At 36.9% G+C, this 17252-nt stretch overlaps 1 protein-coding gene across 3 annotated transcripts in view; it reads left to right on the top strand.

The window, feature by feature from the left end:
- The window catches only part of Nars2 (asparaginyl-tRNA synthetase 2, mitochondrial), a 145649-nt gene that overhangs the window by 106636 nt on the left and 21761 nt on the right, over window positions 1-17252 (top strand). For all 3 annotated transcript variants that reach the window (XM_047519267.1, XM_047519266.1, XM_047519268.1), the window contains 4 exons: window positions 5022-5120; window positions 5237-5274; window positions 8301-8367; window positions 11386-11523. In XM_047519267.1, coding sequence (XP_047375223.1) covers window positions 5022-5120; window positions 5237-5274; window positions 8301-8367; window positions 11386-11523 — 342 coding nt within the window. The remainder of the gene's footprint in view (window positions 1-5021; window positions 5121-5236; window positions 5275-8300; window positions 8368-11385; window positions 11524-17252) is intronic.

The following is a 17252-nucleotide window of genomic DNA, read 5'->3' as shown; positions in this document are numbered from 1 at the left end:
TAAAGATGAGGGCTGGTGAGGATGTGGAGAAAAGGGTAGCTGTGTTAGTCAGCTTTTCATCAGTAAGATCAAAAGACCTAACAGGAACAAGTTATAGGAGGAAAATTTTATTTATCATGGTTTCAGAAATTCAGTCCATGGTCAGCTAACTCCATAGTTGTGGGCCCAAGGTAAGGTAGAACATGATAGTGTGGCAGAGGAACATGAAGGGTGTGGCAGAGGAAAGCTGCTCAGTTCGTAGCAGCCAGGAAGCAGAGAACTTGAGTGCAAGGAGGCAAGCATAATGTGATCCCCAGTGACCTACTTCCTCCAGCCATTACCAACCTGTAGTTGCTGCCCATTAATCCATTCAAATTATAGACCATCAAATGGATTAATTCACTGATGAGGTACAGCTCTTATAATCTAATCATTTCACTCTAATCATTTCACCTTGATCATATTCCCCCATTGTCTCACATATGAACTTTCTGGGGATACCTCATATCCAAACCATAACAGTACCTTTGCACACTGTTGGCAGGACTGCACTCCATTTTTTATTGTAGTGCCATTTACAGTTCCCAAGATACAGAATCAACCTAAGTGTCCATCAAGCAATACGTAGATAAAGAAAATGTGGTACATTTATACAATGGGATACTATTCAGCCATTTAAAAAAATGAAATCCTGTTATTTGCAACAACATGAATGGAGATCATTATGTTAAGTGAAATAAACCAGCCAACAGATGAATACTGCATGATCTGCCTTATGTGTGGAGTATAAAATTGATCTCAAAGTAGGATGATGGTTACCAGAGGGAGATTAGGGACCAGGAGGGAAGGGGAAAGGTTGACCAATGGATACTAAGTTACAGTGAGATAGAATTAAGAAGCCTGGTATGGTATTGCATGTTAAGGTGACTAAAGACAACATAAATTATGTACTGTATATCTTAGGAAACTAGAAGACAGGATGTTGAATGTCTTTACCGCAAACAAATGATTGAGGAAAATGGATACCTTTAACCTGATACAAACATTACACAATATTTACATATATAGAAAAATCACATAGTATCCCATTGTCATGTTCAATTTTTATGTTTTTATGTATCAGTTAAAAATAATAAAATACTTCTACTTTTCATTCTCAGAAGTACCCCAGTTTGGACAATTTGTTACATAATTACACAAGAAGTTCTCTAATTTTGTGAATCTTACTACTGATCTTCTTGAAGCTAATAATAACTATGCACCTAAATCAGAAGAATATTCAAGTTTTGGTGTCACCAGTTTGCTACTTGAATTGTTGTACTCTGCTGGTGATATTTAACGCATACACCATTGAATGATTTAGTTAATTAGAATATAAACTTTTCCCCTGAAGATAGAAAGAAAAAGCATACTCTCTCCAAAAGTAATGCCCCACTTCTCTTTTACTTTTATAAATTATATTCTGTGAAAATTATTGTCTTGATGCAATAGTCTCATAAATATTAAATCTCAGAGTGTTGTAACTCAGAATCATTTCCCCTCATGAGTTACAAGCAACTAGGAATTACCATTTCAGTGCCATTGAGCAATACATTTTAAAACACCTTAAAGTTATATTGACCCTTCAGTTGAGTTTCTGTTTTCTTCAATTACGTTTAGAGAGGGTAGTCTAAAAGTCAAGGTTAGGGAAGTCAGTGAACTCATCTTCAAATGGAATTTACTGCTCACGAAAGACACCAATTTAACAACCTCAGTAATCAGTCTTCATTTTATAAATAGGTGTATTGTGTTTTAGTCAGCCTTTTCACTGCTTTGACTAAAAGAACTGACAAGAACAAACTTAGAGTAGGAAAAGTTTATTTGGGGACTCATGGTTTCAAAGGTCTCAATCCATAGACAGCAGGCTCCATTCCTCAGTCCTGGAGGTGAGGCCGAACATCATGGCAGATGAGGGTAGAAGAGGGAAGTACATCATATGGTGATCAGGAGGCAGAGAGAGAGACTCCTCTCACCAGTTGCCAAATATATACCCCAAAGGCATATCCCCAATGACTCACCTCCTCCAGTCATACCTTCCCTGCCTTCAGTTATCACTCAGTTAATCCCATCAGGGGTTTAATTCAATGATTGGACTAAAGCTATCATAACCCAATCATTTCTCCTCTAAACCTTCTTGCATTGTCTTACACATGAACTTTTGGGGGACACCTCACATCCAAACCATAACAGTTCCTTGCCAGTACAGGCATACTGTCCAATCCAGCTTCCAATATATGTGGCTTTATTTAGTAATTGAGGAATATGGAACCTTCATCAATTTCTTTGTCTCACTTCTGGACTGGTAGGTGACATGGGCTCAAGGTAAAGAATCTATAGCATCTGATTGTTCTTTTTTCATCAAGTTATTTCTTACTGCTACTCCCCTCTCCACTGGCTTCATCTGGTTTTCTTTATTTTCCTTTCTTTTCCTCCACTGGTTTAAATTCTATACATTCTATTTCTGTTATTGTAATAACTTATTTTACTTTTCTTTACATTAAGTCTGCAGTTAAACACCTCTCCTCTCCTTAGATTACTTGGCCTTCAGGAAGTTCTGCTTATTACCTTCAATTTTGTCTTTATTATTGTTTTGGATTCTAATTTTTTCACATCCCTCTTATTAATTATTATTACTATTTTACTTTGTCAGAACTTTAGAAACCTACATGCTCACCAGTTTCTTTCACTGTATTAGATATACATGTTGTTTGGATACATAAATGACCATAATAACAGACGTTTAGAGAATAAACAGTAATATGGTATAGCTTAGCAAGGGATTAATGATAAATGGCACTACTGTTGTCTCTTAATATTTAAATATTTTTCTATATCTGATTGTATACAGTTGTGCCCCACTTTATTTCCAGTCTGGGTAAAGCATATCAATGTGGCAAAAGAGGAAAAAAAGACCCCCTCCCTTTTAGGCACCCTATACTTTATAAACATGTGTGTCCTTATGAGTAACATCTGGAAGGACTAATGGGATCTCCTGACCTCAAACCGAACTTTTAGTTTTTAGTTTTTGGATTTTTGGTTTTTGGGTAGAGCCTGAACCATGGCCTCACTGATGCTAAGCATGTACTCTACCACTGGGCTGTGCCCCCCAAAATTTTAGTTTTTTGTTTTTTTTGTTTTTTTGTTTTTTAGTTATAGGTGGACACAATACCTTTATTTATTTATTTTTATGTGGTGCTGAGGATCGAACCCAGGCACTCACATGTGCTAGGCAAGCCCTCTGCCACTGGGCCACAACTCCAGCCCCAAAATTTTAGTTTTGATTTAAAAGATTTTAGAAATATCTTCCATTCCAGTTACTGGTTTTCTTTTAAGAACAAATTTCTTCCATGAGGCTTCTGTGGATACCCTGGTAAATTTAATTCTTGTATTCTAATTTAAGTTATATGTCGATGCATATTATTTTTACTTTATGCTTTACCAAACAAAAATTATACATTTATGTTTAGATACATCTCATTGCCTCTCAGATTCTAAAGTTTACTTTCATTTACCAATGATTTACAGAACCACTTTTCTGTTCTTATACTTCACAGCTATTAACACATGTGTGCTTCTCTGAGCCAGGTACTAAGCCAAGTCTGCTACATGGATTATCTCTTTTAATTCTCACAACAATCCTGTAAAGTAGGTACTACTATTGTCCTGATTCTGCAAATGAGTTTATGGATATTCAGTTGAAACATCAGTCAGTTAAAACTGTTCATTTCATATTTCACTTCAATATCAATATTCGGACTGTTAGCACAAAATTCAAACTTCTTTTCCTTTCCTTTTTTCTCCCTCTCGAAAAGAAATTGAGCTTCCTGGAAAACTGAACTATGTTTCTATAGTACTCTCAGGGATTAAGAAGATTAATGGATTCATAGTTATCAAAACCTGGACAGCAGTCTTCAGAGCCCTGACCAGGTGTTTTTTTTTGTTTTGTTTTGTTTTGTTTTGTTTTGTCTTGTTTTTAATTTATTTTTATTGTAAACAAATGGGATACATGTTGTTTCTGTTTGTACATGGAGTAACAGCACACCATTTGCGTAGTCATACATTTACATAGGGTAATGATGTTTCATCCATTCTGTTATTTTTTCCTTCCCCCCACCCCTCCCACCCCTCTTTTCCCTCTATACAGTCCCTCCTTCCTCCATTCTTGCCCCACCTCTAACCCCCCATTATGTGTCATCATCCGCTTATCAGTGAGATCATTCGCCTTTTGGGTTTTGAGATTGGGTTATCTCACTTAGCATGATATTCTCCAATTTCATCCATTTGCCTGCAAATGCCATAATTTTATTATTCTTTATAGCTGAGTAATATTCCATTGTATATATATATACCACAGTTTCTTTATCCATTCATCAATTGAAGGACATCTAGGTTGGTTCCACAGTCTGGCTATTGTGAACTGAGCAGCTATGAACATTGATGTGGCTGTATCTCTGTAGTATGCTGATTTTAAGTCTTTTGGGTATAGGCCAAGGAGTGGGATAGCTGGGTCAAATGGTGATTTCATTCCAAGTTTTCTAAGGAATCTCCACACTGCTTTCCAGAGTGGCTGCACTAATTTGCAGCCCCACCAGCAATGTATGAGTGTACCTTTTTCCCCACGTCCTCGCCAACACCTATTGTTGCTTGTATTCTTGATAATCGCCATTCTAATTGGAGTGAGATGGAATCTTAGGGTAGTTTTGATTTGCATTTCTCTTATTACTGAAGATGGTGAACATTTTTTCATATATATGTTGATTGCTTGTAGATCTTCTTCTGTGAAGTGTCTGTTCATATCCTTAGCCCATTTGTTGATTGGGTTATTTGTATTCCTGGTGTAGAGTTTTTTGAGTTCTTTATATATTCTGGAAATTAGTGCTCTATCTGAAGTATGAGTAGCAAAGATATTCTCCCACTCTGTAGGCTCTCTCTTCGCATTGCTGATTGACCAGGTGTTTTGCGTAAGTTGCTCACTTCAGGCAATTCTGTGTCATTTTTATTAGGTTATGGAGGGACTCTTCAAGACCACAGCAATGACGGTTCTCTCAAATTGTCCTGAGGATGTTGAACTGTGTCACAAATTCATAGCTCCTGGCCACAAGGTAATTAGTTTTGTGGATAAAGCCTCACACAGCTGCTCTTTAAGTATCTTAAATTACACATAATGAATATAATTACATTTTGAAATTTTTTTCATTTTTGTCTTTTTCTTACCAAGGACAGATTAGAACATATGCTAAAAAACAACTTTTTAATGTAAGTAGACATTATACTTTCTCTGAATTTATTTATACTTTATCATTGTATTTATCACATTGAATTATAATTTTTTTGTTTATATATCTGCTTCCCACTCTCCTCAAATTTGTGGCAAGACCCAAGTTCTAGTTATTCTTATAGCTCTTATGTCTGGTTTATAGTTGATAATCAGTGTGTCATCAATAAATAAATTAAGAAATCATGCCAAGATAAATGAACATAGTAATTAACAAGTTATAGTACTACAATTCAAACTTAGTCATTTTTGGTATCTGTCAAGGATTTCACTGGAGACTGGATCCAGGACCCCCTATGGATACCAAAATCCACAGATGCTCAAGTTCCTTATATGAAAGGTTATGGTATTTATATATAACCTATGCATATCCTCTTGTATACTTTAAATTACCTCCAAATTACTTATAATACCTAATACCAAGGGAGGAAAAAAACTTATCATAAGCAACCACCACAGATATAACAAACAAGATGATTAGATCCCCAAGAAGTTCTAATAACAATACTGACAACAGGATGATAAAATAATATTTTCACATCATTAGTAGGGGAGGATCCTTCACCTTAGAACTAAAATCCTGGACCATAATAACATGTAACACCATATAGCATCTTCATAGTTGAAGTGTCTTAGTCCTTGTGTTATTTGGAGGGAAGGGAAAGATACTGATTAACTTAGACTTCTTAAAGCAGATAATGCATGTGAAAATGTTAAGAGTGAGCACGGTAAGCATAATGGGATGGTGATGGTGTGCTGGCAGTGATTATTCCATTAATGTCATCAGCAGTAAGTGGGAAGCGGTCTGCATGGCGGTGCCCTCCCTTCTGCCATCATCACCCTTGCTGCTTCATGCTGCCAAGGCATGGTTTCTGAAGTTCCTGTACATTTTAGGTGTAACTGAATCTACCTTAATGTAAAGAAGAATAAAAGAAAAAGGAAAAAAAAAAAAAAAAACAGGGAAATGGCAAAACAAAGAAACTTGGCCTTTATGTAGTGTACACCACTCATTATCTAATCCATGTAGAGACCACATGACCAGTATCATTTTGCATAAATAGAATTCAGTGTATCCTTCAGTCTCTGTTAAAATTGTTTTATATGAAAATGTGTCAAGGGACCTGTATAGTAATTGAATTTATCCCCTGTGCAGTAGAAATACAGGTAGAATTCAATTCTTTTACATTTCCTTTACAGTATTAAGGTTTTTTGAAAATATATAGAGTACTTATCTTCTTTATTTGCTCTTCTTTTTTTGTCTTTGTGAGTTTAAGGTAAAGAAATGTCAGTTTTAATCTCTTTACCTTAGCAGTTTACTTCAACAATTTTAGAATAGTGCTTTCTCTTAAAATTTTGAAATATGAAGATAGTTTGATGCTGTGTCATGCTATATCAAAATGTCTCCTTCTCCTTTTCTCAAAGCAATATTTTGGTTTGGATATGAGGTGACCCCAAAAGCTCACATGTGCGACAATGCAAGAAGGTTCAGAGGAGAAGTGATTTGATTGTAAAACTCTTAACCCAATCAGTGATTTAATTCCCTAATAAGGATTAACTGAGTGGTAGGGTGTGACTGGAGGAGAATGGAATTGAGGCATAGCTTTGGGGTATATTTTGGAGAATGTAGACTGGAATTGTATCTGGAGAATGGAGACTGTCTGCTTCCTGATGACATCAGCTGCTTCCCTCTGGCTCGACCTTCCACCATTATGTTCTGCCTCACCTCCAGCCCCGAGGAACGGAGCTGGCCTTCTGTGTACTAAGACCTCTGAAACCGTGATCCCTCAAATAAACTCTTCCTCCTCTATAACTGTGCTAGGCATATACTTTTAGTTACAGCAGCAAAATAGCTGACTAAAACAAGCACATTGGAAATGGTCTCTGGAAAGAAGAAATATTTATACATATTAAGAAAAATAGTAGCATTGATGAAATCCATTAAGGAAATCCAGTGTCAGACTATAACTTGAATTTGAATCTTTGCCCTAAATTAAGATGTGGGAGAAGTAGAACAGGAATATTTAGAGTCATTTTGACTTGATAATGAAATAGTAATAGTGGTACCAAAATCTTTCTGCTTCCTACTTTGACTGCTTTTTATATTTCTCAGTGTAATTGGTAGGTCATATAAAGTAATTGATGAAGTAAAATAATAGAATATCTGAGCAGGAAAGAGCTCCAGACAAGATAGTTCAATCTCCTTATTTTACAAGTATAAATACTTAATTTTTAATGTTTGTATAGTACATTACAAAAATTAATAACATGCTTTCACTAAGTTGAAGTGACTTACATTGCTGTAAGTAGTAGTCAGGGGAAGAACCCATATGAAACTCCAAGTATCTTAGCAGTTGAAAACTTAGATTTTGGAGTTAGCAGATCAGTGTTTAGTACTTACTTCATATGAGTGATGTTTGGCAAGTTACAAAAACTCTCTAGGCTTCATTTTCTTTTCTGTAAAACACTTATTTTTAAATTATTATTACTTACTACCACTACCAAACACCACCAATTACCACCACCATTATTACCTTAGATATTACCTGTTATTTAATATTAACTTTTAATTTGAATAGAATTTTCATCTTAGAAATAAAACCTATTACTCAAAACATAGCTTTGGGGATTTTATTTGTACTATAAAATACAACTCTTTCCAGTTAGTTTTTATAGGTAGGTATTGTGTCACATCAGCTTTGTGTTGCTGTGACCAAAATACCTAACAAGACCAACTTAGAAAAGGAAAAGTTTATTTTGGTTCATGGTTCCAGAGGTTGAGTCCATGGTCAGCCAAGTCCATTCCTCTGGGCCCAAGGCAAGGCAGAACATCATGGCAGAAGGAGACATGATAGAGGAGTGCTGATCTATTATGACAGCCAGGAAGCACAGAGAGGGAAAAGGGGGTGGGGAAGGGGCCACAGAGAAGATGAACCCTTCAAGGGCACACCCCCAGTGACCCATTCCTCCAGCCACGTGTTAATCTTTCTCTGCTTTTGTTTTCCTACAGCATTTCTTACACAGAGGCCATAGAGATTTTACAGCAAGCATCACAGAACTTTACTTTCACCCCAGAGGTAGTGTGCGTGTATGTGTGTGTGTGTGTGTGTGTGTGTGTGTGTGTTTAATATGTTTTCCTCTCGTCCTTATCTAACTTCATTGAAAATCCTTCAAAATAAAGCCGAGTGTGGTGGTGCACGCCTATAATCTCAGTGGCTCAGGAGACTGAGGCAGGAGGGTTGCAAGTTCCAGGACAGCCTCATCGATTTAGGAAGGCCCTAAGCAATTTAGTGAGACCATGTCTCAAAAACAAAAAATAAAAAGGGCTGTGGGATGTGGTTCAGTGGTAAAGCACACCTGGGTTAAATCCCTGGTACCAAAAAAAAAAAAAAAAAATCCTTCAAAATAATCTTATTTCTCTTATTAGCAACACATAGTATTTGTTAATCTGTAATAGACTTTGATGTTTGCTGCACCTTGCTAAAACACTTAAGATGAAAAATTATTTTGAAATAAAATTTTATCATTTGAAATAGCAGTGACAAAGGATTATAAAGGAGTATCCCAAGTTGAGAAAGATGAAAACCCTAAAAAAAGAATAATAGTCATATAGCATTACTGTGGAAATCAAGTGGTTCATTATCTCCCAAAATTTATTCTGAATGATGTTAAAAGGTAACAAACAAAAGAGGTTGTATGATGAAATAAGTTTAGTCAACATATTAACAAGTTTCTTTTTCAGTTGAACTGTATAGATTTAATTTTGAGCCACTGCAAATAGCTTTCTTTTGGGTGGGGGGCAGGGACACCTGGGATTGAATTCAGGGGCACTCGACCACTAAGCCACATCCTGAGCCCTATTTTGTATTTTATTTAGAGACAGGGTCTCACTGAATTGCTTAGTGCCTCACTCTTGCTGAGGCTGGCTTTGAACTCCGGAGCCGCTGGAATTACAGGCCAAATAGCTCTTTATATTTTTCACTTAATTGCTTCACATTGTATACATTTGAGGTGTGCAAGGTGATGACTTGACATGTGTATGCATTATGTAATGATCACAATCAAGTTAATGAAGATATCCATCACCACCCACACTGTAATTTAGATCCCCAGAACTCGTTCATCTTATACTGAAAGTTTGTGCCCTTTGGCTGACAGCTGTCCATTTCCCCCAACCCCCAGCAACCACCATTCTATTCTCCGTTTCTGTGCAGGATCTCCTTTCTTCTACTGGCAAAGATATAGGTTCAGAGAGACCCTGTGTTAGAGACAAGTGTCCTTTATAACAGTCACATCGATTTGAAAGTGGCAGAGAAGGATGGTTCCATGGTGCAGTTTAAGATAAGAAGCACAAACCATTTAGGTGAAAGCCTATTGTGGACAGGTTTTGTCAATGAGGTAGATCAAATTCCAATTTCATGAGCAGCAGTCATTGAAACACACACTTTCACGGCTGAAAATGGAGAATGGAGATACAACTGATGTGCTCTGGCAGGAGACACAGGTTGTCTACTAAAAAGAGAACCTGCCAGAACTCTGTTCTTACAGACCAAGAATACATTCTCAATTAGAAAATTGTAATTTGATTCCAGCATGTCCTGACTACTAAAGTATTGTTTTCTCTATTCTTCTTCCCCTTTCCCATTCCTTTATTGTACATAAAGTACTAGTGTCTGTGCAGGAACTGGACAATCGTGTGTTTTGATTAACATCAAATGAAAATAGGACGGAAGAATATTGGTTCTGTGAAAATATCAGCCTTTTCCATTACTAGTATGCTAATTCAGCTCTTATCTTTATATTTGAGTAAGTTATTTTGCTCTCACTGTTTTGACAACAACATAAAAATCTTTGTATACTTAGCCAGGCATGATGGTGCACACATGTAATCCCAGCAACTCTGGAGCCTGAGGCAGGAGAATCGAAAGTTTGAGGTCAGCCTTATTTATTTTAGCAAGATCCTGTCTCAAAATAAAAAATGAAAGGTCTGGGGATGTAGCTCAGTCGTGGAGTGCTCCTGGATTCAATCCACAATACCAAAAGAAAAGAAAATTCTTAACATGCCTTGTTCAGTTGGGAGAATTTTAGTGTTTCTCATTTGTCATTGTAAAATCAAGAAAATGTTTATAACTTTTTTATATGTAGCTGTTAACATGTAGGGCAGTTTGTCTTTAGAAATAAATTGCAATAAAAAAAAAGCCTAGGTAGTTTTACTTTCAAATCAAGTATCTTATTGTTTAAATAAATTTCTTATTTAAAGCGAATAAAGAAAAAAAAAGTTACTGCCAGACAAGTGGAAGTAATAAGGTAATGTTAAGAATATAATAATGTCATACCTTTGTCCTTAAATATCCTTTACTCCCCAGTCTCCTCCCAGTTGTCAGATGCCTTTGTAAGTTGTACCATAACTTGTGCTTGTTTGATTTATAATCAGTTAATTCTTTGTGTAATTTTAGTTTAAAGTTTATCTCGCACCCTGGAAGCTTCATGAAGCCAGGAATTATAACTATTTTCCTACTACCATATCTAATACCTAGAATTTAATAAGCATGTTAGTATTTGCTGAGTAAATAGATTGAAGTGTTATTAAATATTCATCAAAGAGCATCTGATATGAATTGACTCTTTTATTAAAAAAAAAAAAATCCCAAGAGAGACTGTCTAGCCAAAGCTGGGCTCAATATTAGGAATATTATCTTCTGTCATTTAATTTCCTGAGACTTAGGAACAGTAACTATGGGAGAAGCTCAAGGCAATATTAATAAAAACTACAGTTCTGAAGTCAGTCTTATCCCTCTGCAAAGTGTACTTTGTCTTCCTGCCTGTGCTATTCACCTGCTAAGTACTGCTGCCTGAGAGGGACAGAAAGCTCAGCGTTTGTCTCTGAGTTCAACTTTCATCCCTCCAGGCCTTTGGCTGTTTTTGTTAACAAGTATCTCTCTTTAGTTTAGTCAGCTGTGTAACCTCAGCAGACAGCTCCACACATCACTGAGACCAGGGAAAGGAAACCCTTGAACTGATACAGGTTATTTTCAGGGGCTTAATTGTATATTTTAGCTCTGCCTTCTTTTATCATTCCTTTTTTCTCATTACAGTGGGGTGTTGATCTGCAAACTGAACATGAGAAGTACCTGGTGAAGCACTGTGGCAACGTACCAGTCTTCGTCATAAACTATCCACTAGCACTCAAGCCTTTCTACATGAGGGATAATGAAGATGGCCCTCAGCACACAGTAAGAAGAGATATGAAATAAACTGGGGCACATCATCTCAGAGTCTGGGGTTTTCCCCTTATTTAATTTCATTTCGTCTCCGGCATATTTTTAAAAATCACTCTTTTAATCTCTCAAAATGATAGCTTTTCAGACTGGTGCCGCAGCATATGCCTATAATCCCAGTGATTTGGAAGGCTGAAGCAGAAGACTCAAGTCCAGCCTCAGGAATTTAGTGAGACCCTGTGTCAATATAAAAAATAAAAAGAACTCGGAGTGCCTGTCTTAATATAAAAAATAAAAAGAACTAGAAGTGTAGCTCAATGGTAAAGTAACCCTGGGCCTAATCCCCAATACTGCCAAAAAAGTTTTTGTTTTTGTTTTTTAAGGGCACCTCCTGACAAGTATTCCCAAAGATTTCAGTATTCTATAAAAGAACTTGTTTCTATCTCAACGTATCCTTAGTTTACCAGATGCAAGTGCTGTTGGGGTTTTTGTTTTGTTTTGTTTGTGTTTAAGTGACTGAGAAGTGGGCTTAGAACACTGTGTAGTAATGCCAGGTCTACTGTGGAGTGCAGCTCTGATTAAGAGACTCGTGGGAGAGAAAGCAGGCTGGGCAACAGATGATGGCAGCGATTGGGATCAGGCAGAGGAGCAGGCGGCTTCATTGGAGTACTTTGGTCTGGGCTATAAATAGAAATGATGAGGGAAGGCTGTGAAGGAATCGAGGAGGTCTAGGCAGTTCCCCTTGTCATTGGCCTCATCTGTCTCTTCTCCATCTGCCTGTCGTTTCTCTGTCTCTGATCTCTAGCCTTTCTTATCCTCTGTTCTTTTTGATCTTAATTTTAGTTGCTCTTTATTCTTCTGGTTTGCTTTTCTCTCTTGTTTCTATTATTCCCCTTATTTCTTTTATCCTGTCTCTCCTTTACAAATTTAGCCATAATATAAAATAAGAATATATTTTGATTTATTTTTTAACTTTTTTTTAGTCGGCAGTGGACTTTTATTTAGTTATACGTGGTGCTAAGAATCAAACCCATTGCCTCGCACATGCTAGGCAAGTGCTCTGCCACTGAGCCACAACCCTAGCTCATATTTTTACTTTAAAAATATTTATTGAAGTTATATATTTAATATCAATAGTTATAAAAATCTATGAGACAAATACATTTATATCAAATTAGGTCCAAAAACTAAACTTTGCTATCTGATGCTTTTTCTGTGCCTGTCAAATACCTGTAGAAAACAAAGTTGTTAAGTCCCACCAGTAAACAAGATGCCCATCTTTGATACACAGGGTTATCTGAGTGTATTTCCTATTCTCTCATATAGTATTAATAAAACAGTGCTAGCCACAAAATCCTGAAACAACTTTGCCAAGAAACTTATTAGTTTCCTCCATTTTATAAGTGAAAAACTAGAGCATGGAGAGACTGATTTCTGTTCAGTCCCTACCCCGTCCCAACACACCCACACACACATTCTCTCCCTCTCTCTCTCATGTAATATCCCTAAATGGAGCACTTTAAAACTCAGTTCTGTGTCCCTTTAAGTTCTGTGCTTAGGACCTTAAGACTTTCCTTCTGTGTAAACACTTTTCTGGGTTACTCAGCCACTTTGAATGTTCTTTTTTCTAGATTCCTACAGTGTTTAAAGAATAAATAAAACTTTGTAGTAGTGTATCTATTTTTTTGTAGTCTCTGTATAAGTTTTGCTTTCTTAAACTAAACTCTTCAGGGTTGTGACTAAATTATTATTATTTTTTTTATAAGACCACAATATCTACTGCTCATTACTCATTCCTTCTATCATATCACTAAAGTGGCCTTGTTAGGGTCAGGAATGATCTTTGTGTTGTTAAATCCACAAACTTTTTTTGGTACCAGGAATTAAACCCAGGGGCACTTAACCACTGAGCCACATCCCTAATATTTTATTTTGAGAGGGGTCTCACTGAGTTCTGGGACTGGCTTTGAACTCATGATCCTCCTGCCTCAACCTTCCAAGTTGCTGGGATTACAAGCATGGGCCACTGTGCCTGGCCAGAGCATATGACTCTTACTCCATCATAACCATTAACACAATTGTAAGTTTGTATTTATGTGCATGAATATTTAATTAATAGCTCCTCCTTTTGTTTTGAGACTCTCTTTTTCACTCACCAGTATATCGTTAGAACCTAACATAATGCCTGGGACAAAGCAGGTACCTAATATCTATTTGGTAGACAAATGGATGGATGGATGGATGATGAATGATGAATAGAACAAAACAGTTTTAAACACATAGTGGACACACAATCATGACTTGATTTGTTAAGGAAATTGGTAGTAGGCTAAAAAAATAGCTTTTGCTTTAAAATTTTATTAGTGATGACAACACAATGTAAAGCAAAGTTTAATGATCCTAGAATCAGACACTCTTAGGTTCAAGTCCAAAGTCTGTATAGTGGCAACTATTTGATCTTAGATAAACTATCTAATCTCTTTGAATTTTAGTTTCCTGGCCTGTAAAAATGAAATGATATTATTTTCTGGAGTTCAAAGGATTAAATTAGGTAATATATGAAAAGTACACATAGCACAGTGCTTGGGTGGTGAGTAATCAATGAGTATGAAGTTGTCTGCCATTACCTTGTAAATTGTACTGAAATCTTTATTGGGATAAAGCATAAGAGCACCAAAATGTTGGCATGTGCTGCCACATAACATGCTATAACATAAGAGTTCTTAAAAGGCAATTCTCTCCAGAGGCAGTGGCACATGCCTGTAATCCCAGTGACTCGGGAGGCTGAGGCAGGAGGATCACAGGTTCAAAGCCAACCTCAGCAAAAGCAAGACGCTAAGCAACTCAGTGAGACCCTGTCTCTATATAAAATACAAAATAGTGCTACAGATGTGGCTCAGTGGTCAAGTGCCCCGGACTTCAATCCCTGTTACCACCCCCACTCAAAAAATAACAAAAAACGGAAAAAAAAAAAAAAAAAAAAAGGCATACATACTTCTTACCTCAGGAGAAACTGTCAGACCTTCATTACAGAACAGTCTCTCTGGTAATGTGGTCTCAAACCATGAGAGCATCACGGTGGACTTCGGTGTGCTCCCACAATTCATATAATACCGTGGCATACAGCTCATCATTGCTAAGTTATTCATATATCTTTTAGTTGAACTGTGTACATTAACCATAGATAACTTTTACATTAGCTACCTAGATTTCTTATCATTCTACTCGTATAAAGTGCCAGCATCCACCCCATGTATTCCCCATGTATTTTTTTCAGCAGTGAATGCGTAGACCTTCAGGCAGGTGACTAAATTTTGTATTTCTCTTAGGTTCTAATTACAGGTTGCAGTTAGGGTTACAAGAATTTCTGCAAGGGACACAGTGCAATCTCAAAAAATAAGATAGGTGTGTTTCATCAGTGTTTTCTTTAGGGAACCAAAAGAGAGAACTAGGAAAATATTTAACGTACACATGGAACTCTGGGCTGAGAGGTAATACACAGTATATTATATATTTCTACAGTTATAGTCTTTCCTTTTCCTTCCCTCCATTCCCTCAAAAAAAAAAAAAAAAAAAATGAAGACATGCACTGTGGGGTAATGAAAAGTACACTGGATTGAGAGCTGCTAGTTCTGGGTTTGAAATCCAGCTCTATTACTACTTAACTCCATGACCGTAGTTAAATCTCTCCAATTGTTAATCTGCTTCTCTTTCTGTAGAATCAGAGAATTTGGTTTAATTACCTGTAAGGTACTAATCATCTTTAAGATTCTCTGAATTCGTGTAGTCTTAAAGTTTTTCTTCACTGGCATAATTAAGGATAACTTGTAAATTACCAACCATATTTGATCATTTGAAAGGGACAGATCAGGCTGGGCACATAGATGCATGCCTATAATCCCAGTAACCTGGGAGGCTTAGGCAGAAGGATCATAAGTTCAAGGCCAGCCTCAGCAACTTAGTAAGAGCCTGTCTCAAAATAAAAAAATAAAAAGGGCCGGGATGTAGCTCAATGGTAAAGTGCCCCTGTGTTCAATTTCCAGTACCAATAAATAAGAAGAAGAAATATTATGTGCTTTGAATTATAGAGGTAGGGAATATAAGGAGGAGAAGTATTTTTATGTGTAATAGATTTCTATTCATTTGCTGCTAATCTACTTTTCTCCATTTTGGTCTTCCCATTGCTTCCGCCAAACAACTTGTTCAGGTAAAGCAGTCAAGATAAAAGTGAACATAGATGCCTTCTAAGCTTCCTGATAAAATAAGAATGTTGAGGAAGCTGCAATATTATGAAGAAAAGCAAAGAGGAATTCAGACAAGTTGAGAAATTATTTATACCATCTTATTCACCTAAACAAGAGAAACTAACTTTTGCAAGATTAGAGAGAAAATGCGCTTGTGGTTGTAAGCAGAAGAAAATGGGAAGAAAAGATTAACAAAGTAGATCAAACTTGATGTTCTGAATTGGCATGTTACAGAGGACCTATTACCTGACAAGTAAAGTATTGAAGCATTTGGAGGAGGAAAATTTAATGTTTGTTGAGCTTATACCAAGTACCTTTAATCCCTTTCTTATAGAAAAGGCCTTTACTTCTTAGCACTGTGGTATAGTCACTTGTGCACAATCACATAGCTTGTAACTATTGGAGCTGAGATGTTGAGGCGGGATATGACATGTTCGATGGCCTTGCCAGAACACTGATATTTCTGGAATAGTGTTTGGGGTAGCAGAAAAAGCAGTGGACTTATGCCAGGAAATTTAGGTTTTGCTCCTGTGTCTACCACTTAATCTTTCTTGGTTGCAGTATTCTCAGGGGATCATATTCCTAGTCTCATTTGTTGACAAGGAAATGCAAATTAAAACCACAGAAAGATACCACTACATACCAGTTAGAATGGCTAAAATAAAATAGCCCATGATTCCAATTGTTTGTAACAGTGTTAGAAAATAAAACTCTTGTACACTGCTGGTGGGAGTATAAATTGGTGCAGTCACTTTGGAAACTCTTTGGCAGCAGCCATTATTAGTCAGTTTTGTATTACTGCAATGAAATACCTGAGGCAGCTAGCTTATAAAAAGAATGTTTATTTAACTCACAGTTTTGGAGGTTCAGAGTCCAAGATCAGGCAGCCTCATTGGTGTGGACTCTGGTGTGGCACATCATGGTGGGAGCACACATATGAACAACTAAGTGGTCACATCTTGAACCTGCACAGAGAGAAAGAGCATAGGTGGGGCCAGGCTTTATAACACCCTCTCACAGGACTACCAAAGGGATCATGCAAAAAGCACCTCATGCCCCTAATAACCTTAGGACCTCCCACTGAGCACTACCTCTCAAAGGTTCCACCACCTTCCAATAGCATCTGGGGACCAAGCCTTTAATCACAGTGGACACTTAGAGTACACAAACCATATTGAAATCATAGAACAACTAAAACTGAGTATTTGCATATTATATGATTGAGCAATTTCTCCCCTATTGAAATGTTTACCTATGTTCACCAAAATATGAACAGGACTATTTGTAGCAGCCCAGTTTTATAGCCCAAAACCAGGAAGTGTGTATTATAAACAGTAGAATAAATAACTTACTTGTGGTGTATTTATGTAATGGGACATAGAAGTGAGAGTAAATACTCAACCAAGAGGTATCTAATGAATTTCCATGGGTTGGGGCTAATTAACTGATCTGCATCAAAACAGCTAGAGCCTCAAACCAACAGACACAGGGAGGAAGGCA

Source organism: Sciurus carolinensis, chromosome 11 (assembly GCF_902686445.1).
Source record: "Sciurus carolinensis chromosome 11, mSciCar1.2, whole genome shotgun sequence".
NCBI classification, from domain to species: Eukaryota; Metazoa; Chordata; class Mammalia; order Rodentia; family Sciuridae; genus Sciurus; species Sciurus carolinensis.
The sequence above is the reverse complement of the archived record's forward strand: the minus strand, read 5'-3'. Positions and strand labels throughout refer to the sequence as shown.